This window comes from Apostichopus japonicus, chromosome 18 (assembly GCF_037975245.1).
Source record: "Apostichopus japonicus isolate 1M-3 chromosome 18, ASM3797524v1, whole genome shotgun sequence".
Classification (NCBI taxonomy): domain Eukaryota; kingdom Metazoa; phylum Echinodermata; class Holothuroidea; order Aspidochirotida; family Stichopodidae; genus Apostichopus; species Apostichopus japonicus.
In genome coordinates this window covers 13,671,254-13,698,968 of record NC_092578.1, presented here as the reverse complement: position 1 = coordinate 13,698,968, position 27,715 = coordinate 13,671,254, and the positions used below count along the sequence as shown (strand labels likewise).

Below are 27,715 nucleotides of genomic sequence, written 5' to 3'. Positions count from 1 at the left end.
TGTTTTAGGGGCCCAGAGCAATCAGGACATCCATTAGGAGGAAGTAGGCGGCTGTTTGCACACAAACTTTCACCGTAGCAGCGTGAGAAATCAATGGGCGTTAGGCAACAGAATTAAGCAGAGGAAAAACCTGCAAGACAACTGTGCACACATCGGCCAAGGCGGCAAAAGAATAGCACTTCTACTCAATATTTACCCGAGCTCTACCGAACGATGAAGCCATCTGGGATTCTTCAAGTAGAAATCTATCTTTACCGCTTAACACTAAGTTACCATGTATTAACCAGCTTGTCAAAGGAGGGCTGTGTTGCTATGCATTAATATGAGTATACAGGGTAGTCTCTCAGTGCAGGCCACATTACAGGCCACATTGTGTGGGGACAATTAGAACATTCAGTTGTAGGAGCTACATACTGATTCATTTCATTTCATATTTTTTATTTTTTTATGAGAATTGAGATTAATAAATGAGTACAGGATGTTAAAACTGGTCCAGACTTAACAGGGACAAATTTAATTGGGCGCTGTTTCATTAGTAAATATATGTATTAACCAGAACTAAAGTAGATGAAAATGACATCAGCATTATTTTCAAGACCTGTAGTAAAGTTGTTTAGAATGAATTCATTACATAAAACTAAATCCAAAATCAATTTCAAATTAACCTGTACATAGTAATGTCACAATCACTGGAGCCTTGTGTAAAATGAGCTCCAAACTGCCTCCCCCTCCCCTCCCCTCTCCACTCGAGCTCCCCTTCCCCCTGGATGTTCAGTCTCAAGTTTTCAGGGGGTTTCTTTTGAGAAAAATTGACAAATGAACCAATCTACTGAATTTTCTGTTTACTTGAATTATTTAATTAAAAGAATTGTGAATGAATGCAATTTCTCAACTGATATTTCTTCAATTTTCTGTACTTATTGTCATTGGAATTTACTTTTTTGAAATTACTGTTTTAAATCGTTCTCATAGGAATGCACTATATAAAAAAAATTTAGCATCGAATAATTAATTGTTAACATTAGCTGTTACAGTTTTGAGCTTTACCAGTATCACACGGTTCTGTGCACACAAAAAACTGCTTCTTACATCTTTCCATTTGTGTAGCAACGTGAATATCGTTAAATGTGCAATACAGCATACTTTCATGTTTCACTGGCTTGCTTGATATACATACAGTCCTCTTTTAAAGTGAGTGATTCTTGATGCTCAGTCAAAACAGGATTTAAGGCTATAAAGAAAAGACGTGATTCCTAAAGATTCCCTCACCAAGGGTATAGGAAGGAGTACTTATATCCACTCAGTTAATTCAATCAACTATGGAAATTAAACAATATTTACGGACATAATTGCAATGTAAATATATCAGAGAGTTTGAGACTGAACGCAGCCTTAAAAATATTACATCCATGGATCAGTTCCTATAGCAACTTCTCCTTTGTAAATTAGCAATATTTAACCTACAGTTTAGTGTAAGATGAAAGTGTTCTAGGAGAAAAAAACAAACTCAATTTAGGCAGAGTGTACATATATACAGTTCAATGAGTGTATCAGTGGTACGCTGTGGTCATTAAAACCCTTCATATAATATATTCATATCGATGGTAAGGGAGACATGGAAGGCTGCTGGCGAGATCCTTTGTTAGATGGGAAGCATGAAAAACAACTGTAGCCAGCCTTTCTCACTTCAGCGGCTTTTCAAAACACCGACCCAGTTGAGTTTAACTTGTCAAGCAGAAAGACTGTTTACAATGTAAAACACCATCTACCTCCGCCACAGCCCGCACAGAGATCTGTGCCGGCCTGTTACACTACGGTTTGTCCCTTGACCAAAAAAAAAAAAATGGGATAATTAATGGCAAAATATCCTCCTCGGTTCATCTTTTGTCAATCACAGCATGGGGAAGAGGAAAGGCGTCAATGAAAAGGAGACTGTTTACGGCTGTCTGTCACACCCTTTAACAATGCCTATTCAATTTTCATCAAAAGCCGGGCTTGGTTTAAATGAAAAGGACCAATGGTGTGTCAACAAGCCACCTTTTCTTCTTTTCTTTTTTGTCTGTTCCCAGAAAAATAGACTAGTTTGATTTTCATAAATGGCCAAGGCATGCAGAATTCCATCTTGAAAAGCTTTTTTTTGCTTTTTTTGTTGTTGTGATAATCAATCATGCAAAAGCATAACTGTTGGCATATATCATGCAGCAATTCACTGTGCATTTTGAAATCTTTCTGCATCGGGAAAACTGTGCTAATTAATAGTTCCATTTGATGTCGTGGTATCTATAAACCACCAGCTGTTCAGTTCTCTCAACCACATCAATCTAGATTTCGTACTTTATAAGTTGATTATGCTGTGTATGTACACACGGCAAATTGTAACAACCATATTGCTGAACGTACAACTTGTTGCTCTTTCTTCAGTATGTAAAAGGTTTTTTTTTTTAATAGACCTGTTTAGATATCTTAGGGACACTGATTTACAAATGACAGTCCTTGGACACGTCTTTACAAACTAAACTAGGATATGATCTCCCAAATGAGCCAATTACTTTAATTAGCAGTTTGGGGGTTCGGGTTCATTAACAAGATCTAGACCATTTTTAAGCAAAAGTTGATGCATCTCCTTTTAAATTAATTTCCTTTTTCTTAATTAATTTTTCAATTAACACCAATGAGATTATGATGTGATCATGAGAATATAAGGTCAAAGGTCGTTCCAGAATACAGGACAATGCAGCAGCTGTAATGCTAACTAATATATCTACTGTAAGACCAGAGCCACTTTGGCAGTTGTTTCCATACCAATGCCATCGACACAAGACATATATACCTCAACAGGGAATATGCCATCATCAATGCAATTTATTCTCTTTAAAATTTTAAAATTTAAAATTTTTGTATGGTAAAGACGCTATTGCATGTGAGTTGACGTCCAGAAATAATTTAATATTCTATTCAGGCTCAGCACTGAAATCCCATTTTTTGGGTCATATAATTTCAGTATCTAAGTAAAAAGTTCATTTCAAAACACAAAATTTATAAAAAGTTCAAAAGTTTGAAAATTTCTAGTTTTCATCTTTAGCTGCATTAGTCTCTTCATGTGAAAGTGCCCAAATTAGTGACATCATGTGAATAAAAAAATCATTTTTATTAATTCATAGCTGATTAACCTTTCATTTGGTGAAAGTATCAACAAGGATTTCTTGGGTCTGATCGATTGCAATCTTATTCTGAGTATAAGTACACCCTGTAAGATGAGTCAAATTGTCAGCTTAAAGTGTGAAGCAGGGCAGGCATTTTGATAATTATCACTAAGATTGCATTCCTGTTATAATTTGCCTCCAGATATCTGGATTCTGATCTATATATATATACAAATTCATGAATTTGCGGGATTCTAAGAGTTGCAGAGTCAGAAGGTACACCTTCCACACACACACTGCACTTGCATATATGGTTTAAATACTAAAATCCGGCGGCTCAAAGAATGTCAGTGGGTGCACGGAGATCACTATATCTGGATCATGCTGCCAGTAGGGTCAAAATCTTCTACCCTTTTTTAGGTTTTGTAACTTCTAAAGTTAAAAACCAACTCAAAGGAAAGTTGAAAAGATTTCAATCAATGAACATGGAGGCCATGCCCTAAAGGAACAGAGTTTTGTTTATTTGACTGAAGTTAACAACAAAGGTTCTTGATAGAGGTTGCAACCGTTTTCTTCACTGTGGGTAGTACGAGCATATATAGAGTTAGTGAGATGGTTGAACTTGACAGTTTCATATGTATGTATGTACTTAGACTACTGTTTAATATTTTAAAGATGTTGTATGATATAATCACCATCATAAACAGTTCCACAGAAAGTATGCTTAGAACTGATGTTTGTTAAAGTATCACACAGACATATTGAATGATGCTATGACCCTTTGGACAAACACAGGTCCACACACACAGTATGTATGCAACCCTCTGCTGTTTACATGTATGTTCAATGATTGTAACCCTTCATGAGCTGGTCCACACATAGTATGTATGTGGCCCTGTGATGTATATTCCATGATTGTAACCCATCATGAGCTGGTCCACACACAGTATGTATGCGGCCCTCTGCTGTTTACATGTATGTTCAATGATTGTTACCCTTCATGAGCTGGTCCACACACAGTATGTATGCAGCCCTGTGATGTATGTTCCATGATTGTTACCCATCATGAGCTGGTCCACACACAGTATGTATGCAGCCCTGTGATGTATGTTCCATGATTGTAACCCATCATGAGCTGGTCCACACACAGTATGTATGTGGCCCTCTGCTGTTTACATGTATACATGTTCAATGATTGTTACCCATCACGAACTGGTCCAAATGCTTATTACATACGGAATGATTCTAACAAACACATGCAGGTCCACTCACATACAATATGTGTGCAGGCCTCTGCTGTTTAGTCTTGTATACTGAATGATACTAATCCTTTCACAAACAGGGCCACATAAAGTATATTGTATATATATAGTACACGCATGTATACTGAATAAAGCGAACCCCTGAGTGTGGTGGGTCTACTTATTAAGTGTTTAGTGTGCAACATATTTATTATGTGTACAGGTAAACTTGAACTACTTTTGAGGCCCTTGTGACATGGAATTTGCTTTATTGGTTAAAGTCAATACAGTCTGCTACTGTATGTACTTATACTAAGGGCAAATCAATGATATGTACAATGACGCATGATGATCGAGACCGATGTATAGTTACGTACCATGTAGACTGTTTAACAACACCTACCTGTCTGGGTAAGGAACTTGACAGTATTGTGCATGCCTTCCTAGATAATAGAGACAATTAGGAGGGGGAAGGACAGGGAAGGAGGGGGGGGGGGGGGTAGAAAGGGTTGAGTATAATACCAGAGGTAGATTTAGGGAGCAAGTGGTTGATTAAATGACTCCTTCTCCTCACCCTCCCTCTCCCCTTCCTTTCCCCAAACACACACACACAAAATGGAAAATTTGATGTTCTTGCACTTTTCTATTTTACAGGGTGGAGATATAACTATCTCCAGCAACTGGGATCAAACAACATCAACAAAATCCACGTAGCACTGAAGAGACCTTTGGATACTAGATCTACGAAAAGATAGAAGGGTGGTAGATCAGAGCCCAGGGGGTGGGGGAGTCAATCACAGGAGCATGTGAGTCAGTACAGACAACAACAAAATCATCAGGCATCAACCAACACAGTCTTTGCAGGTAATTGGAATAAAATATATGACGTTCATATAGGGCCTGCCTTCTCAATTACAAAGTTTGAAAATTATTCCAGATTTAATATGCACAAGTAATATATGTATGTAGCCTCATGCAATTATTACAGAAAACAGGTAAACAAGAAAACTTGAATGTCCTGTTAAGACAATACTGTTACAGCCAGTCCAGTTGGCTCATTAACCAACATTCAACTTTTGTTTGCTGGCAGACAAAGACCACAAATAACTGGGGCTTATCTATAGGACGGTTGCTATGCACACAAACTACATGACCTCATCAGAAGGTGAGGAAGATATGGCAGTCCATGAACTCCATAAGGGGTTGTTTACTCAGGAGTTTAACCTAAAATGTGCCAAGAAACGTCACCTGATTATGTCAAACCCAAAAATGTCACAAAATGTTTTCCATGTCAATCAAACTGATTATTGCACACTCTTTAGAATCAAATTCCTTTTCACTCAGCAGCAATCCTAAGCTGGCAAACAAAAACAGGCCTGCATGCCCTTCAAGCTTCCATTGGTTAACCAGCCAACTTTAAAAGTTTCATTTAAATCTCAGAATATACAAGCTCCCCTACCCCCACCCCCATCCTGATTCTCTTACCCCATCCTTCTCCTAATTCTTCCCATTACGCCAACCATCAATTACTTCCCAAATAAAATTCCAAGGATACTAATTACTCTTATAAAAGTATGGCTATAGTATAAGACACAGAGAACTTAGTCACAATATAGATCCTTGGTATTCAAGCTTGTTTGCTTGGTGACCGTCCGTCTGTTGGCAGATGTTGTGGCCTGGGGAAAACCAGCAAAGTGGAGGTATGCCCCCTCCCATTTGAGAAACTTGTTGGGTACTTAGTTGAAAATAGTGATATATTTTGCATCTTTTGCTGTAATTTACTTTCGACATGTTTCCTCAACTATCGGCTATTCATTTCCCAAATTTTTTGGCACACCCTAAAAATGGGTAGAGATTCCCCACTTTGCATACCAGGGATTTTAGACCGTATGGACAAAGAACTTGTAGTCCCAATCATAGCAGGCCACTTAAACATGTTTCCACACACAATATACCCATAACAGGAGCTATTAAAATTAACTACTGTGTGTTGTTTGTGATACATTAATAAAAAACCTATACCTGTCAAATTTGATCAATATGGCAACTGTCATTCCCTTCATTTCAATTGTTTGTGTTGAGCAAGCAATAAAATCCACAAAACAGGGTAATGCCAGTGCTGCCACATAACAACGGCAATGAAATTTGAATCATTTTACATGGTAAACATTTGCTCAAATAAAGAGCAGGTGTTTTGAACAAAAATTAGGAGATCAGGTTTTGTTATATATAGGCCTCTTTCAGCCCTGTCCGAGCAATGCAACATAGGACGATAACTTAATATGCCAAAACCGACTGCTATAATGCTTACGTACACAAGAGTGGTAGAAAATTTTAGTCTTATTATGAAAGCATCTCCCCAAAATGTAAAAACCTTATGTTAGAAGACTTGTCAGTTAACAATACTTGCAAAGTCATGGAAACTGTTACAAATTGCATAATTGCCTGTTTCGAAAGTGACACAAAGTTATGAAAGGAAGGTGTCAACATAATTACTGACACTAAATGATGTGACACGTAACAAATCTACCGTAGGCAGAAAGACTGTACACAAAGTCAATCGCGATAATACGGTAGCCTTGGTGGGCCTCAAAAGCTTATAATGCAACCCAGTTACTGATGTAAGTGTTTGAACATAGTGTGTGTCATGTAACCTAAATAGTAACCTGCAAACCACCATGAAGGGTTAACGATAGCAGGCTAGGATAGGACATGGTAGCAGGGATGGTGGAGTTTGAGGGGGAAGGGAAGGGAAGGTGTTGGGGCAGGAAAGTAGGTGGTTGATGCATGCCTTGATGTATTACTTCAGTTTACTATTCGGCACAATATTCAGTAGTTGACCCCCTTCCTCCACCTTCTCCATATATCTCTGCCTATATTTGGTACTTTGCAATTTCTAAAGGATATTGTAATTATTCATTGTGCAAAGTCATGCAAAAGAAGATCTCTTTCTTAAACTTCACTTACTGAATAACATGGATAGAAAGGAATGAGTATGTGGACTGTTTCAATTTACACTGCCACCAACCCCTCCCTCCCCTCCCCCCTCTATGCCTCTTTATCCTAAAATAAACTGTGTGTTTATTTCCCAAAACTGTTAACTCCAGCCAGAATTCTAGTCAGAATTCTTAACTGAATACAGCAAATCCATAACCAGTGATACATCCATCCTCTCCTCACTCCTAATACATTCTTCATAGTCAACTGGGGTACCACAGTTTAACACATACTATTATCTTGATACAGTCACTAGGTAACAGTTTGACCTCTATGACAGTCCAAACTGTACTGAATGCTAGCTTCAATCCGCTCATCATGTTTGATCATACCTGAATGGTTCATTCAAATCTAATCTGCCTCTTTTCCCTCAGATTGCTAACGATCCCTGCTATAGTTTTTTTTTGTCCATCACACTACATGTTGATTCCACACACAAAATTTGGAAAAACAATGGTAACAACAAAACATGAAAATCAAACTCTTACAAGCCAATAGCCACCATGAAGGTTACCAAAGATTAACTTCTGACATCTGTCAAGACATTCCTCTTCAAGACAGCAGGGTTAAAAAATTTCTAAAAATTCTTGGAACTTTCCCATTCAAAGCTGGAGGAGAATAAAGCTATTTTTTGAAATGAAAAGTAACATATGACATCCAAATATGTAGAGTCTCTAAACTCATCAAAAAAAGAATAGAAAAGGAAAAGAAAAGAAAAGAAGAAAAAGTTCAAACTTGTCATCACTGTACTTTGTGGACGTTTCTGACTCATTTTCCTTTCATCTGGAGTTTTACTTTCCAGGTGGGAGTCAGGTCCAGAAGGAACTTGTGAGAAACCATCACAGTGCCGAAAACGACCAATATTGCCCGCACATGGCAATTAGAGAGCTGCACACAGCATGAAGCTCTGCAGTCAGAGATTTACAATGTCACAAAAGCAAGGAGGGTTCACTTTCCAGGCAGCTGGGGAAGATTTTGTGCTCAAAATTAACCTCTTTTCTTTTCTTTCCTGATAAACGCATGCATTCAGTTTTTTTTTTTTACACTGAGAGAACGAAATACCTTCAGAATGACAATCCATATCATGTGCATGTTATATGCTATTGTAAATAACTGCAGTAACAACCTCTAGTCTTGTCAAATCTTTAAAGTTTATATTCAGGTTCAAAAGGTCTCGAAATGAGTGAGAGTAAAAGGCCAAGAAAAATAATGAAAGTATAAACAACAATCTCTGTTCATCTTCAAAATGTTCAACTCTATTATAGAAAAAAGGAAATATTGCCGATCAAGCAGTTAAGTAAGGAAGTTTTACCTTCCCCTGGCCATCTCCTCACCCATGTCCAGTATTATGCTCCCCAGTATATCACTCTATTATCCATTTCACCTTTATCGGCAAACCCTTAATTTTTGTTGATGTGTATTAATCTCCCTGATCCTTACCATTACCCTTACCTTTATAAAGAACCCACCACCATACCCTCCCCAACCCCATCCCCACCCCCACCCTCCCCAGTCACCTTCCTACTATAAATGCTATCCTCCATATTCAAAGTGCACTTTTTAGCCTACGTATGACCTTTATTTAGTTTAGTCACTCGATCCTTCTTAATTAGATCAAAGTTACACTTAATGAACAATGGTCAATATGTTACAACATGTGCAACACTAAAAAAAAAAGTTCACTTTAACAATGAAAATGGAAACCATTCTAAAATAGGATCTATATATATATATCAAAGCCATCTGCCTTTACAAAATATAGCCCTTCCTTCTTCTTTTTTTTTATTTTCTCTTTTTGGAGAAGAGAAAGGATGAAAATAGAAACCTTCTCCTGGACAGAGTCAGTCGTAAGTGGGAAGATGGCAGGAAGTCATCCAGATGCCATCCATGTGACAATTTATATCCTGGGATGAAGACAATCACTACTGGTACCCATGCAGGGACTGCAGGAAGTAGTATAGTCTATACTATACCATATATATGTACAGCACATGTACCTCCATGTAATTAAAAGGGAACACCAAACCTATTTTTTTACCCCACGGTCATGGGAAGATGTCAGCAAAATTTCAAGTTTGAGAAACATTTTGAGTTTGTGTCAGCAAGTTTCCAACTTTCTTAATTGCCAAGTGGAAATCCATCCTCTAAAACTAAATGACATTTTTATTAAACTAAGACTCTTCCAGGCTTTCTTTACACCAAATAAATGATCGATGAATGACTGATTCAAAAGAGTCAACGTTATAAGCGCTTAATCACCTGAGCACATTTCTGAGTAAATACTAAACACAAATTATGCACAGTTGGAAAATTGTTAGTATGATCAGCATGCACAGTACACATAGTGGACAAATTTAAGAAAATCAGCTGAAAAAGCTGTTTGAAGCGCTAAGACAGATATTACTTTATTACTTCTTTGAAAATATATGCAAATAGCAACAGAGCCGAGCGGAAGTGAAAACGATTGTTAAACTACTTGTTAAACACCAAAAAAGGTCTGTATGGCTATCACACATACACATCCAAAGAGGTAACCAAGTATGCAGGGAAAAAAACACTTTGAGGCACTTTGGGTGGTAGAATGAAGAGGAGGAGCTTGACCAGAAGTGAAAGGTTATTGAGGGCCTACAGTTTTAAAATGTTACCCAGTTCACTCTAGGTACGGTAGAGCTAGAGTGCTTAGGTCTTGAGGAGACAGGTAAGAATAAAGAATACCACGAAGGGACAATGAATTTCCAGGGCTTGATTGGAGGGTAACAAAGAAAATCAGTATTACTTCTGGCCAACAGAAACTTTTAACAACCCTAAACTAGATACTTCTGTTGGTAGAATCAATGAGCAGAGGTGAGGTACTCCAAAAGAAGATTCGATCTAGCTTCTGTAGGGCGGAGACAGTGCTACAGTTGTGAGGAGACAGGGGAGGAGCATGAATGTGAGCACATTTTGCACCATCATTTGGTTATGTCAAAAATCAATTCAAGGCACTATAACTTCACAAGTGAGACAATGCTCAGCACGAAATGTAATAACGTATGTAAAGGAAAAATATATAACACTAATTTAACATTATAAAATTTCACATATCATCAACACTTGGAATTTATGCAATACTCCTGAAGACATCCATCTCTGGCAATGGGTCTTCTTATGAAATGGTTTTCCTTTTAAAGGGCATTCACATTTTAAGTTATATACTCTATGTTTACATATATAGACACTACAGTGGTATACATCATGTCCAAGTCAAAATAGCTGTATATGTACAGCATGACTCCGGGCAAACGTCTTCTTGATCATTGAACCTTCCCCTTCATCGTGTTAAGATATATTCATACTGACAGTCGCAGGAAATGACTTGGACATGCCCTATTAAAATCTCACATATTTATTACTCAGACCTTTACCTACCCTCAAGCACATTACACAGTTATATTCAACTGTTCTAAATTGGTTTAACTTTTTTTTTTAATCTGATTCTGGTCATTTAAGCAAGCACCAGAAGGTTACCCAGCGATCTCACAGGGTGTTAGTAACAGTGGTGTTACAGTGGTGTCATACTGTATATCAGTCTTGCAGTTTTGGCAGGCTGTCAGTGTATTATCCCATAGGTAGCAATTTAGGATAATTATTAATTTTAAGTAACACTGTAAATAAATTGATGGTGTTTGTTACCCACAAGATCCACCTTGTTTACATCAGACATCACAGAATTCCCTAGGGTAAGATAGTGGTACTGAGGGAAGCAGGACACTTGGCCCAACAACCATTTCGCCCAACTGCCATTTCGCCCAACCTTACCATTTCGCCCATCTAGCCTGGTCATTTCGCCCAACCAGCCTGGTCATTTCGCCCAACCAGCCTGGTCATTTCGCCCAACCTTGATTAAATATTATACCTCAAAAGGAAACGTTCGGGAATTTTTAACGTTACAGGATACGAACCGAATATTAAGGAATCTTGAGGATGGATCAGTGTTTTAGAGGTTAGGTTTGATAGTAAACGTTCGGGAATTGTTAACGTTATGGGATTCGAACCGAGTATTAAGGAAACTTGAAGTCGCGGTTAAATTGATTACAAATGTTAATACATATGTGGTTACATTGATAAAGTGGTTACATTGATTAAATATAGTACTTCAATATTACGGACGGGTTTTATATTTTTTTCTTCAATTTAATAAGGAAACGTTCGGGAATTTTTAGTCAGTATGATGGATCAGTGTTTTAGGGGTCAGGTTTGATAGGTTTTTATGAAGACCGATTCCCCTGTGTTTGTATAATAATATAACTTCCATTGAATGCGTAAACGCCTAAAGTAGTGTAATCCTCCCATTATACCCGAAATAACTGCTCAGACTTCGATCGATATCGAGCGGACCTCACTTTTTTATTTACCTATTACGAAGTAACCTAACGCAAAATAAATCAAATTGAACTAGTGGAATAGAAAATGTAATATTATTCTGACTGAATATTAGTAAAAATAAGGTTGGGCGAAATGACCAGGCTGGTTGGGCGAAATGACCTGGCTGGTTGGGCGAAATGACCAGGCTGGTTGGGCGAAATGACCAGGCTGGTTGGGCGAAATGGCAGTTGGGCGAAATGGTTGTTGGGCGAAGTGACTAGAAAGCGTACTGAGAGCAGCAAACATCTAAGAAGGCACCTTACTTTTCTCACTCTGACAAACTTTAGTGCTTTAAATGTTTGGTTGTTTACTGAAACAATCTTAAAAGATGAAGGCACACAACATTGTCATCTTTTCGCTACCCCTCATACCCCTTCCTACTATTCCCATATCCATCTTCCATTTTCTGTCCAGTGAAATGGAAGGTCACATATTAAGAATGTACATTAAAATGTTTGAGACTAACTTTTGTAGGCTAGGTAGATTTGAGTGCATATGTAGGATGGAGACAGGTAAGAGAGGCCTGAGTGACGGTAAATTCAGAATATTTGTATGGCAACATCAGAGACCGAACATCAGAACTTTACAGGAATGACTACTTAAATTTATTTTATCCCCACAAAGTCCTTGTTGACATCCTCCAATAAATAAATTAGTTTACTGGTGTGGTGCGGTTTGTACATTGAGGAGTTTTTCAACATTTATAGTTTCCGACAAGAAATGCATAAATTTTAAAACTGTTACTCATTGAAAAAATATATTCAAATATGAATAAGAAGGAGTCTACCATCTCATTGAGCACTGTTTCATTCATCAAAAAGATAAATTATTAAAAACTTCATTTCATCAACGTTACTGGAGCATGACTTTGTCGCTTCTTAATATTTCAACATTATGGGAAATTATGCAGTGTTATTCAGAGCCATTCAAGGGTAGAAATCAAATTTTAATGTTTAATGCTTTATTGCAATATTATTGTGATAGCTGTACAATGACTGGTAATTTTCTATGTTATACATGTTCAATATACAAATAATAAAAAAATTCTTAATTTCTATAATCATCAAATATATTTTAGTTTGAATACATGTAGTTTAAAAGGTTTGTCTTTTGGTGTAAATTTCTGAACATTAACCAGTGATTAGTTAACATTAATTAATGTCTCCAGACCTTGTTAATGAATTGAGGAAGGATAATGTTTAATAAAGTAACATTTTAACACTCAATCATGTTTTTTGACTGGACGACTGTTTTCACATTAATTACTAAGGCTTCATTTCTATTTTGTCAGATGTCAAATGAACACAGTTTCCATTGCATGTACAGGGCAGTAATATGATCCTTGCAACCCCCTCCTCTCCCCCATCCCCCACCCCCTCTCCCCAGCCCCCATCTATAGGGAGATATCTCCATGGTTACAACCACTTTGCTGCTCCAATATGTCTGAACATGTTATCAACCATTTTATGCAAAAGTGCTGTGTTCCACAATTTTCATTTCATCCTTTTACAGTACATTTTGCAATTTTTTTTTTCAAACTTCTTATTTGCCCAATGCCATCATTCCTGGTAAATGATTTGTTTGTTCCATTTCTAGTTACAATTATCTTTCCTTCATTTTACTATGTTTGTATTAAACCACCAGACAACATTTTGCTCTATTATGTGATGTTCACAACTTTGCATGAGACATCCAAAAGATGGCTGCAAGATACATGTCGAGGAGAACTACATCGACTGTAACAGACTTTTTACCATGATCACACAGCTCCAGTCACCTGAAATGCTAGTCTACAACCTTGACGTGAACGACTGTTACGAGACATTTATTGCCCCAGCTTTGGCACTTTATGCGTCTCAAATGAAAAGTGTGTCATAGCTAGCCCTCAAAAATATTGATAATAAATGCTAACTGATTTTAGGGTAGGCAGCAATAAGAACTGCCTTTGACATATCAACATGCGACGACGCCACATGTCATGAACTACCCTAACGTACGGAAGGTACAATGTTGGCATCGAGGCTGAGTTTGTGTTAGATTTTTTTTTTTCGTTTAGATATATATAAAGTAGTAGCATTCCAGGTGTCATGTCAGGGGCAGGGCTACAATAGAGACAAACATATTTATTCCATGAACTTTAGTCCTTATTGGTAGCAGTTCAAACAACAGTTGTACATTCCAAACATTGTATAACTGCACAATTGAGCCCAAACTAACACAAAAATACAGCAATTATGATCCATTTTCTAAAGTTTGTTAATTGCAAATCGACAAAATACAATTCGTTGGCTTTGTATTACAAGGATGAGAAATCACACAAAATGGAACAAGCTTGACGTTGCATGTATCAAAACAGTCTGCCAATGCATGGAAAGAATTACTTATTTTTTACTATTGTTCTAACTTCAAATAAAATTTATTAAAACAACAGATTTTAAAGGATGAAAGAGAAACATATTCTACAGAATCCTGGTGAAATTTGCATACATTTTTATCTATTTATCTGCTTTCGAATCCAATAGAAGAACTATAATCCAGCAAAAAAAAAAAAGGCAAAAATTCATTCTATTTTGAAAAATCTTTTGGTACAGATTTACCAGTTCATTCACCAGCTGCGAATATTTCAACGTTCCACCTGAAATATTTTTCCGAGACTCGATAACATCTGTAACAGGAACAATTTTGTCACACTTACCTGGGCAAAAGTAGATAAAAAACCCTTTCCTTCACGAAACAACGGAAGAACCGATATATAACGCTAATGTTTCTCGTATAGAAATACTGTAGGAAAAACATCCTACAAAGACATAGCTATCTTTAATTTAGCCGATGCATCATTTTTGGAGATTCATAATTCCAGAGTTTGACATTTCAAGGACAAAATCAGTGGAGAAAAACCACTTGCTAAAAAAGTACACCTATAAGGGTCGATAATTCACTTACACAGACAGAGCAAAAAACAAAAGAAACATGAAAATAAGAAAGTACAGTGGAAGAAAAACATGAATATTTTAACTTTACAAAAAATTTATCGCAATTTTCCTTTTTCTTCTGTTTCGACCTGAATTTGTTAAATGTAGCAGCAAGAATTGGAATGTGACCATATCAAGAATCTGGAGAATTTTTTTTTTCTTCTCCTATAAAAGTGCAGGCAATGAGATCAATAGCTTAATGCACTGCCAGCATCGTCGCTGAGTATAACTTTCTATATGGAGACGACCTTAATGAACATCTTGGAAGAGTAAACTTTTAACTGAATTCACACAAGGAGATAGCCTTGGATACATTATGATTCAGCATTGATACTGTATGTATGATAAAAAAAATAATCCAGTGTAGATAAAATCTAGCTACATGTATGCATGTAAGAAATGTAGAAAACATGCGAACAAATAAATACACCAGAGGTATAGGTCACTAGAAGGTGTTTCTGGCATCAAAGATAAAATGAGTGATAGTTTGGGATGGTTGGGATAAGGGATGCAGAGGAGAAATGATGAAAACAAAGTTGTGGGAGGAGGGACAATAACTCCCATGCCAAAATCAAAATATAATTATTCTTTCCAGTTTTCTTAGTGGATTAATAACCATTTGTTTTATATATTTACTCAGGTGGGCCAACCCTTTTTTCATTCTCCTCATGTTTATAATAGTGATTCAGCTTGAAAATAATCACACCAAATTTGATAAATTGCTTGCCAATAACTGTAGCCAACATATAACACTGGAATATAAGCAACATATGTATTTTATACAGTAGTACTAGTAACCAGTTGGAAGTCTGTACACAATACACATAGAAATGGTTGCATGTACTAGAACTCAATGCACATGCATGGGCAACAGTCTCAGGATTCACTGTGAGTGGATTTTGTCCTGATTCACAGGGAGAAATGTGAAACATATATATGTGATAATGTGAATACTAAGGGAAAAGTGTACCCATCAAAATTTGGGTTACCTAGTAGACCCGATCATGGATTTTTATCGATAAGATGTAATATCAGACATAATGAGCTTATATGATGATCCCTCAGTACCAATATCATAAGCTCAGTTGCTGATCCCTCAGTACCTATACAATAAGCTTATGCTGATCCCTCAGTACCTATACAATAAGCTTATATGCTGATCCCTCAGTACCAACATAATAAGCTTACATACTGATCCCTCAGTACCAACATAATAAGCTTACATACTGATCCCTCAGTACCAACATAATAAGCTTGTATGCTGATCCCTCAGTATCTATATAATAAGCTTATATGCTGATCCCTCAGTACCAACATAATAAGCTTACATACTGATCCCTCAGTACCAACATAATAAGCTTACATACTGATCCCTCAGTACCAACATAATAAGCTTGTATGCTGATCCCTCAGTATCTATATAATAAGCTTATACGATGATCCCTCATTTAAATATTTAGACCAATCTGCACAGAATGAAGGGATTGTACACACATCTTTCTACTGAAATATCATCAGTCCTTTCCTGGTGGTTCTGGTCCTTTAGAGTGAGTGTATTGCCAGACATTGAATATTGTTAGAATAGACAGTCCTGACTATATTAATTGCTTCAGTCAGGGTAACTATGTTTATCGTGGCAGTAAAAACCCTTGTTGACATTTGAGCAAATTGTAGGACGACCATTACCTGAATTTCTAGCATATTTTGGGACGATACTGATGACCTTTGACCTCTAGCACTTTTTATTACTGAAATCAAACAAACCCAGTAAAAGCGTGTAGTTTTCTAACAATTAAGGCTTGAGTAATGCAAGTTTTATACTGTGGATCATAAAACACTTAGAGAAGGATTTTGCTACCTAACATAAACAAGCAATATAAATATCATACAGTGTACAGAATGGTTTATCGCTTCCACAGGCCGTTACACAACACAGGCTATCAAAGTTAAACCAAACAAGATCCTCACTACAGCATGTGCATTGTTTACACACAGTAGTACAATCAAGATGTCTGGGTCCTAAACTTACTGTAAAAACATACTGTTCATGAATTCAACTTCTAAACAGTACATAGCAAAACCAGGGTAATATATAAATATATATATATATATATATATATATATATATATATATATATATATATATATATATAATATATATATATATATATATATATATATATAAATATATATGTATATATATATATATATATATATATATATATATATATATATATATATATATATATATATATATATGTATATAAATATATATATATATATAGCCCCTATATGTACACATACTATACATCCATGATAAAACTGTCCCGCATGTTTCCAAAATGGTCTAACAGAAGGAAATTGACGCTGACATTTGGCAAATCATAGGTCGTCATAGGGGTCACATTGGTTGGCCATAGCAGGTGTCTCCTGGTAATTTCTCCTAATGAGAGATGTAACCATTATAGAGAGGTTTTTAGCTCCAGGACATGAGGGAGATCAAAACGAAGATGTTTTCCTTGTTAGTGTTGCAAAGGAAACTATGAATGTAGGACAGAACGTATTTATGGGAAAAGATTGAAAGCAGCTGCCATGAAACCAATGAAAAATGAATGTGGGATAAATTGCTGTAAAAATGTTACTTAAATATGAAAGCAAAATTAGGTTAAAAAAGGAGGGACTCCACTACCACCACCTCCTAGGTCTTTATTTATTGCAGTTTCTTCTTTGGGGGAAAGAGGGTTAAGGACGGAGTGGGGAGAGACAGGCAAATTGACAAATGGTTGTAAAGATACAATACTAGATTTTACGTACACTAGGACTAAATACAATCACTACAATATGATTAAAAATTTGTCTTTTAAATTCCTGTCATTTCCTCGATTTTATCTTGGTTATGTTGACACTATTGAAATGGTCCAATTTCTACCACATCTACTGTCCAAGATTAAAAGCATGTCCATTGTTAACATCAATTTGGGTATTTGATTATTTCTTCATAAAATTTGTGATAAGTAGCACCGATAAACTGCATTTCTATGAGGATTCAGTTTTGAAGAGTATAGACTCAATTTACTAATACCAAGGCAAGCATCAGTTTTGTAGGATATTCGATTGTTTTTGTTGTTGTAATTTCACAGTTATGAAGATCAACTAATTCATGCCGTCATTTCAATAACCAAGTAAATGAAAACATTTGAAATATTTGTCTTCCTTAGGTCAATCATGGTGCTGCAGCTCCCGGGGTGAACAGTCACCAAAATTTAAATGTGAACATGGGTAATAATATAGATCACCAAACATTCGTCTGACAAAATGCTCAGAATATATTTGAAACAAAGAAGATCATTAATTATGCTCTTATCAACATTTAGAGCTCCGGGAGGCCATCCGGGCAGCTCAGAAATCCCTTACATCACGTTTCAAAGGAACCCTCTGTAAAGTATTACCGAATTTTATTCAATGTTTTAAAGTGATCAAGTTGCTTTAATCTGCATATATGACAGGCCGTCAAGTTTTTTTCACCATTTTATCAACAGTCATATGCCTGTAAGATGATCAACCCCTATGTAACACTTCCCTGACACTGCAACATTTCATCATTATCACTGGCAGATAACCGTGACAACCCAAGTCACACATTGTAGCTAGTGGCTCTAAGCTTAAAAGACCAAGTCACATATGCTTGAGAGTTTCTCCCAGACAAATGTTTAAAGCAGCATTTTGCATTTGGTCGCCATACATATATCAATCACATATATCATAAATCAATCACAAAACAGCCAACTAAGATATAAGCCAAGTTTTATCCCTGCCAACAGCATTAATTGGTGAGTAATTAAGGACAACGGAAAATATCATCGAGAAAAACAACGTTGAAAGTCGTACATTTTTCGACGCTTAAGCCACCATTTGAAGTACAATTTGAATAAATAAGCTAGTTTTGTATGTCGTTATGGCATCGTGGAGTCAGCAAGGTCGAGAAAATCATATGAAAAGGACGCAAAAAGCTGCTTTAATTTTGAAGCATACAGTGTGAATATTCAAACCTTTGATAAAGTCATCAGTGAAGAAGATTAGTAAAGTCCTACAGCTTTAATACTAAATATTATGGAGATAAGTCATAGAAGGAAAATTGTTCTCATTGGCAGTTCCCAACAATTAAATGAAACAAAACAAATGCCTTTCTTGAATGAGTTTGAATAAAAACTTCATCATGCTGAAGTGTAGCATAAAATGAAAGTGTCTGTAGTTATACTTGAGAATATTTTATACCTGCTATCTGATATACAACAATATGAAAATGCTAAATAAAAATGCAAATACGTATAGCAGGCCTTTTTGTGGATAAAACCCTACTTTCTCATTAAGTTTTTGATGCTTGTCCACCTCAAAAGTGATATGCAAAATGTGAACTTTGAATTATTCTGTGTAAAATTCCTACAAGTTTGCATTTTCCTTGCATTAAGACAAAAGCCACATCAAATATGCACAGGCAAAAGAAGGTGTGCTTTTCTTATTTTCTTGCTAAGTGGCAAAAAATGCCTGTGCATTATTATTTTTTTTTTTTTTTGGCTACTGGCAAACTGCAAATTCAAATGAAATTTAGCCAGTAAAATCGCCTGGATTTTGAGGCCTTATTTAAGTTACACAAGGGATAATTTCTCATTTATAAAATACTTTATGATTCATTTATGAAATTCAAAACTTTTATTTTTGAGTTACAATGTACACAAAAAAGAACTGTGTTTACTTCATAGCTGATCAGAGTCTGCCAAAGCTAATTTGTAGAATATGCATAATTTGACCTTTTCAATGAAAGAAAAACTAGTCACCCTTTGTTTGTTATAATACTTTGTTATTTATTTTTTTTTACTGTCATTTATTTATGCCAACAATGATGATATCTCTCAATGACGTTATGTGGATATTCTAGTGAGGAAAATATCAGGTTTATTTCACAATCAGACCACCTCTTCAAATTTGGGGATTAATTTAAACAATTTGGTGAACATTGGCACTCAGGATAGATTCATAGATTATATCAACCACCTACATCAATGTACAGGAATATAGGTCAATTAGTGTAAATCATTCATGAATTTATTTCCATGTAATTTACAATTTTTACCATAAATCGCAAAAATGTTATCGATTAAATGTCTGCTGATAGAGATGGCAGTACTTACGTTATCACATGCCTGTTGGCAGCCTGTGTAGTCACTGACTCCATGACAGCATGACGGATCTGCAACGAGAAAAGGAATATTATTAACACTTTAAATTACAGGTGATATGATGATCGGTTAAACATAGATTTAAACACATGGAATATTCCTGGCAACCATTACAGTATCGCGTTTAGACAGACTTTAGCAATGAAATCACAATAACAAACATATATTTAATAAAGTTATCTAGTAATCATAATTATTTTTTTGGGGGGGGGGGGTGTGGGTGGACAAGTGGCTCTGGTAGTTTGAATTGGGTTTTTTATGTTAGATGTGATACAATTGATCTGTGTTCCTACAACTCTCTCATAATTTAGTCTAAATTAAGTAATTAAGTATGTTAAATACTTGTAATTATAAATTACATGGGCAGACTATCTCGATGGAAATTGAGACAACAACGAATACAAACATATATGCAGAAAATTGGCCTACAGTATACATTTCAGTCAAAGTCTAAGCAAGTTTTAGGTCAGAAAAGCTGCACCCTCAAAACTGCATCAAAAAAGATTTCTCAATGATTGATACATGCTTCCGGCAGGCATGAGATTTTTTTCCCTTCCTGAAAAGCCTTTAGAATTAGCAATCAAAGGGTGCATGTGATTTAAAGTTTTTCCATCCCCACTCCCCTCCCTTCTCTTCCATCCTTATCTCCAACATTGCTTTCCTATCTAAGTATTTGGAAGGTAAGCTGTCTGTGCTGTATAAGAAGTTACCTTTGGTTTTATTTCAATGATAATTTATATACATATATGAGTCAACTTGTGAGCTACTGTTAGTTAAAGAAGATCAGACAGAAGAAATAGTACAGATGCACACATGTATGTTTTTGAACTTTGATCAAGGCAGAAGTGGTCATAAAAATTTTCCTTTGTGAAGGCTTCACACACTTTCTGTATGTGTCCTGCATATTTTCTAATACTTTATCTCTGTAATCAAACTGGTGGTAAATTCAAGGGAACAATTGCTCAGTGTGGTAGCTATACACAAGAGAGCATATATACAGGGGAAACCTGGCAAGCTGTGTAAACTGCAGGTACTATTATGACTAAAATACCCTGTATTTAACAGAATGAACTTTGGTAGTAGATCTACATCAAGTAGCACATACGCATCGCAGAAGGCCAAAAAAAATGGGCAAAAGAAAAACACAAAAGATTGAATTTTGCAATTATGTTTATGCAAAATAAAGTCAACCAGATAGAATTTTATAAATATTAAATATCACTAAAAACAAATCATGGGTAAGATCTGTTAATTTTGTCTTAAACTGACTTTGGATTATTTTTCATATATGATCCTAACTATTTAAGTTACAGCTATGAAAGCTATTGGACTACTCAATTTTGCCCAACCATGCAGTACATCTTTACAGTAGGTTTTGATTTTCCTTCAAAAAGTTGAATTACTTTGCAATCTCTTCTAAAAGTGTTCAACTACTGAAGTACCATACAAACATTTGGACACACTGATAAAGAGCTGTTGTATGGAATCACTTTGTTTTAAGGTCAAGTAAGTAATTACTGATAATTTTCCTGAATTGAGTCAAGCCTGCATTATATCTCTATGGTAAATATTCTTTCAAACCTCACTTCATTACTTGTGAATTTAGTGACAAGAGACAGGACTCTTTGTAAAACTGCCATAATAAAGAAATAATTTATCGGGCATTGCGTACCAAAATAGGGGGCCTGCTAGACCTGGCATTAGTAACTAACATTTCTCCTTCAGCCAGTCAATGTCATTAGCTCAAAAGATACATAGTATTAGTAACATACAAGGTAGCATCAGCCTATTGTAAGACCTTATAGGCTTAGCTAAAGTTAGAATTGCAGTAGAGAGCCTAGGACTAACCTAGGCTGTGTGATTTATGTCTTAGTAATGAACCTTAATTATTATATGTCATATGAAAGTGAAGGAGGGGGATGTGAACAAAGTCGTTTCTTGATTACTTGCATGTACAACCCTGTGGTGTGGCAGGTGTACAGCTTTAAGCATTTTACCAATACAAGTCGGATAGGTTCAACTTCAAGCCTAACTTAGGCCTAGCCTAATGAATGTCTCCCATTGCCATTGCCTGAGCTTGGATTGGAATATGACAGTGGTATGAACAAGATCTGTGAAGGCCTAAAGGTCATGTACTTAATCCATTTTGCTATATCATTACACATCAAAACGTGATAAAAAAAATGTGTTCGGATATGATGCTAGCGGGGTGTCGGATTTTAGTACATAAAAAGTCAGGTTTTCCTGACAATCTTTACTTAACATTCGCACCTATTGTACAAAGTTATGCAGCTTACGTAGCCTAGCCCAAGTTTACATAAGATCTCGAATATCAAGCTTTGCCACCCTCCTCAAACTATGTCTTATGCTTATCTCACACGGTAACATATTCACAGGGTCAAGCAATCCACCGATATGAATTGATTGAAAAAGACTCCCTGTGTCACCTCCGGAATACATCTAAGGTTTCCGACAAACGTCTAAATTTTGCTTCAATTTGAGAACAAAACTTTGCCAAATTGTTCACAGCATGTTGCCTTGTCGTTCAAGAGCCAATAACGTGAATATTATACCACCATGCGCCCACTGTATACATAGCGCGTTAACGTACGTGGGCGCCGGTTGTGACATCCCAAACGAAACCTGGATATTTTCAGTCACCAAAGAAATACAAATGTCTTTCTTATTCAGTAATATCTACAAATTTGACATCAATTCGCATCTCTTTCAGACTGTAGGGTTTAGGTTATCAAAACTATGCTCAGTATTTCTTCAGACTTAAGGACTTTCCAGTTTCCACAGCCTATTTTAACTGGAATACCTTTTCAAAACTGAGGAATTTTCTTTAATTATTATTGCTATAGGCTAATCACTATCATCACTTCCAATTTATTAATTTAATTTCAAGCTTATAAAAACATGACGGCACTATAATTAAAGGCACAAAAATTAAAATCTTACCAAATGCTAGCCAGGAAAAAAATGTTTGCAGGTAGCTGAGCGTGTGGCTCAATTTTAACTGTAATTACCACATTATAACGTTATTGTCAAAACTGATTAAGCCTTTGCTTTTCATTATAATAATCATTGCCTTATTGTGTACTACTAACAAACAGTTATGTTTTAGTATGGAATTGGAAATGTACGTCAATCATTAAAATACTCCCTCCTTCCACCCCCACCCCTCGCACAACCCCCCTCCCCCCAAAAAAACATACGAAATAAAAAATAAAAATCTCAATAAATGTAATTTTGCGTGGAAAAATTGGGTACGATAAGTGTTAACAATCTAACAGAATACAGCTATACGGATATACAATAATTTCGTTATTTTTTCCCCGTTAATTCTAAAATAAAGATATTTTAATGATGATGGATATTTACAGTATTCCTATATAATTTTAAACATTAATGATGAACCTCTGAGGCCGACTTTATTACGTGCATCCATTGAATGCATCAACCTAAGTTTACTTCAAGTTAATATCGCAAATGAAAAAAAATAATTATAATAACAATCAACAAACGATGATCCAAAAATAATTGTTCCGTAAAACACAACTTACCTTTAAATCACAGACAGTACAAACAAGATCATAAAAAGCTTAAAAAAGGAATCATGCAACGAACTGTTGATTCGAACTCTACCGCTAAAATCTAACGTTCGGTATATAAATTAGTTATTTCCAGATATGATTAAAGCAATTTTAAGCCAACCAAAAAACTAACTTGAAATCGCAACCCCACCCCCCCCCCCACAACAAAAATAAAACCCAACCAAAAACCAACATGCAAAAACTTTTTGCGTATAGTCTGAAAAACACCACGGCTCTTTCTCGCAACTCATATAGCGTTACGAATTGGAGGAAAGTTTTCCGCAGCACTGTCTGAAAGGGAACGGAAATTCGGCCCACAAACGTACGTTTAACGATCGAATAAAATTCCCACAAACACTCACCCTGTGAATAAACTGCCGATAAAATGGCGAATATAACTCCCAAGGTAATCTTCATGTTTGGCAAGTAACTGCTCCCCACAAAACCGTTTTCATGATTGAATAAAATGCATAAAATCCGCAGTATAAAATCGCTTCGCAATAGCACAGACTGTTTCGATCTAGACTGACTGATTTATGGTCTGCGGCAATTCACATGTGCTGATTGTGCCGTTGAAAGAGAGAGTTGACCTAACAGGCAAACAGCGCTGCTAACTTCAACGCGCAGTACCCTCCCGAGTAAGATCAATTCCATACGTTGCCATGATATTTGGTGGATCAAAACTTTTGTACACACTTTGTTATCAATTGTTAGTTTAAGGTATCAGTTTGTACATCAATTTGAGTAAGGCATTTTTGGGAGGGAGCTGTTATTCATATCTCGGCTTTATTTCATACATTAAGTGGATAATTTGGGGGACTAGTGTGTCGTTAATAGTCTGCTCAGCGAGAGACAAACTCCGACGGAAGAAAAGTGGCCAGAGGGAGTGAGTACAAACGATGGATCTGTACGGAGAGAATAAAAGCACTAATTATGGCGATACGAATACAGTGCATCTTCTCATTGATTCCAGCACCCTAGCCCGTTAGGACCAGACGGTAATAAAAGCAATATCATTACATAATTAGTCCAACCGTTTAGCCCCTCAAACATCCCACCTTCAACAATAGGGGGTTGTAGGAGGGTTGAAAGAGGATTACCTGGGACCTTGGAAAGAGCTTGTATGAGGCTTGCATGACAGGCTGAAAGGGGTGAACTGAGCGGTGTTGGGTTGTAAGGCTTGTATTCGCTGGTGTGTTATATTACTAAAGCTGCTTTCATTTGTTGTGTAACCGGATAAGTTGAAAACAGTTTTATTGAAGGAATTGTGTAGCAGTGACAAGATTGCGGTGGTGATTTGAGCAGTTAATTGATTCCAAATTCAAGTTTATCATTGCTCAGCGATAAGGGGAGGGAGAGGGGGGGGGTGGACTGGCGAAAAGTACTAAAAGATACTACTTTTTTTCTTTTAAGATATATTGTGGTGTCTTATTACAACGGGAAAAGGGGTAGACTATATCATAATCAAATATGAGTAAATATTAGAAGGGTGTTGTAAAATGTTATGAGTTCTAAATTTGTCATAAATGTGGTATGCCGATTGGTCACACCGTCTATGAACACCATACCATGAACTAAAAAAAAAATCGATTTATGGTAAAATGAAATACATCCTGCTCATCTAAACGACGGCCAATAGCTACCCATGCTCAGTACCCCTTCCCCCATCCGCTCCTCTCCCCTCCAATCTCTCCTCCCTCTCTCCTCCCTTCACCCCCCCCCCCCAATCTAAAAGAGGGCTTGAGTGACCGTAAAATGCAACTGTAAAGTGGAAGATTAGGGCTTGTTGTTATGAGAGAGGATTGACCACGCTATACACTTTTTTTGTCACCAAATATGTTGGAAACAATGGCCAAAAACACAATATCATTAAATGTCCATTGTAATCAGCCCACCTATATCGATACCCTCTCTCTCCCTCTCCCAGCCCCCTCCTCCTTGCCCAACTTACCCTTAAAGTATACCACCGGCGTTGCACATTATACAAACGTATTGCTTATAAACAACCCATACGTGGTATGGTTTGTTTACACTTGAAACATTGTTCTGAAATAACGTTTACTGGTACTCAATTTCCAACCACTGGGATCTTTACTGTTTACATTTCTTGTAAAGTTAAACCAGAATATTCGGCCATGACATTGTGCATTTAAACACACATTCCACGTACCACATTCTATGTACGTCCTCTGGGGCCCAATTCCGTGACAAAACGTTTACCTTATATAATCATGTGTAAGCCGAGAGGCAGAACAAATAATAGCGGAGTCTGTCTGTATGGCCTTGTTCGTTAAGGGACTCTTGCCGTTACATCTTGCCGATGATTTACGAGGTTACCGAGGACCTTGTCCCCACCACTGAGGACACACACCATTAGGTTACTACAAAATGCAGGAGGTGGATGTATTTCTTATTATTATTACGACTAAATTCGGTGACAAAAATCCAGCCATTGATGTAAACCCTGACCGGGGTAGAAATGCATATTACGAGCAATGTGCATATCGTTGTGGTGTCTCTATGGCAACGAAACGCAAACAACCGTAAGTAGCAAACCGCATTCATGCATTTACCACAAACGTATGGCATATAAACTAACCGTAACATGCTTAGAATTGTACTGTAATTCAATGAATTGCCCGCACGTACCCCAACCCCATCCCCACCCACCAAAAAGGGATATAAGAATGTTTTATATGTATATTTCAGATAAGATGGGATACATTTTCAATTGCCATAACCAATGGTATAACCAAAGGTATTCGTGGAATGTGATACCTTGTTATTCAGAACACTACACCCCCCTCCCCGAATAAGCCACAAAATAAAAACAGTTGTCCCCTCGCGATGAGGTATATCGTCCCACTCCGCTCACCTAACCCCCCCCCCCCCCACCCCCACCACACCCACCCACCCCCTTCATTATCCCCGTTATTCCACACGCCTATATCATCTCAATCGTATCATCTCAATCGTACCTTTTTTCTCTTCTACCCTACACACAGATTTCCCGGCTTAATTGCATTCTATGCATGCAACCATTGTATCTCTATTTGTTTGGTTAATCTGGTGTGATAACGGAAAACCACCATTTATAAAAGTTATCGGCTATTTTTGGCCCATCACGAGGGTCAGTGGTTTTAACAACTTACATCTGAACTTACTGCTGTATAAAATTCTGTCAATATTCTCAGATATGAGATCCTCTTTGAGTCTACCGCTATTTATGAGCCAACCGTGACCTTTGATCCGATGGGAATCTATCCCCAAAATAAGGAAAAATTGATTCTTGCAAAGGTATTCGCCATAAAGATGTCACTGTGATGATTAAGAATAATCATGCAAAAACGTTGGATCTGATTGCAAAGCAACGTCATTTTTCGAGGTTTACTATAGTGTATGCCAAAGCAGATTGAAACATGCACCATATATGCGTAACGCTTCATTGTCAGCTAGTGCAGTAAGTAAGTCTATTCGAAGGCGCAGACTTTTATATTTTAAGTCTTGCACCTTGTTTTCCCAAACTGCACTAGAGAAACTATCACAGATTAGGCTTGGTGTCGCTGTATATGTATTGTAGTTAATTTTACCTTGAAGAAGGGTAAAGGGGGATGACATAGAGGTAGGATAGTGGTAGAGGTGGGGGGGGGGGGGTGAGTTGTTCAGGTGGATTCATCCTTTGAATGATATTCCTATATAATCAATTATGAAAACCAAACTTTTCGGAAACGAGGGCGCTATAACATATTACATGCATTGACAATGTTTTAACATTATCTATATCAGGGACACGCCTGGAAAAACAAATGAACATCATGAATAGAGAATATGTTGGTAAAACTGTCATTTCTTACAAACGAACTTAGTATTTTTTAATATGTACTTAAGTTGTTCTGAATACATCCAATACTAGTTGAAATGTAGGCTATATACGCAAACAACGCAAGCGTGATATCGGCTTATATAATGGCAGTGAGGCAGGTTATGAGGTTTGGAGCATCGTTCTTTCAATAAACCCTGAAAATAGACATTTGGGTGCACGGTGGGGTAAAAATAGTAGGGTAAAAATGCATGGGTTCGGAACAGTACAATCGCTGGGGGGGGGGGGGTCGGATTCGTTCTACT

The 27,715-nt window shown here is 36.7% G+C and overlaps 1 protein-coding gene across 3 annotated transcripts in view; it reads right to left on the bottom strand.

Annotated features, from left to right (window-relative positions):
• The window catches only part of LOC139958559 (reversion-inducing cysteine-rich protein with Kazal motifs-like), a 104,289-nt gene extending 80,148 nt beyond the window's left edge, over positions 1-24,141 (bottom strand). The window contains exons 1-2 of one of the 3 annotated variants that reach the window (XM_071955697.1): positions 23,953-24,141; positions 19,947-20,005 (exon numbers count right to left, since the gene is read on the bottom strand). In XM_071955697.1, coding sequence (XP_071811798.1) covers positions 19,947-20,005; positions 23,953-24,007 — 114 coding nt within the window. In that variant the 5' untranslated portion in view covers positions 24,008-24,141. Of the gene's footprint in view, positions 1-19,946; positions 20,006-22,372; positions 22,575-23,560; positions 23,718-23,952 lie in introns of those variants that run through there. The other 2 variants (XM_071955698.1, XM_071955696.1) reach the window with 2 other exon arrangements.
• Between the last annotated feature and the right edge of the window lie 3,574 nt (positions 24,142-27,715).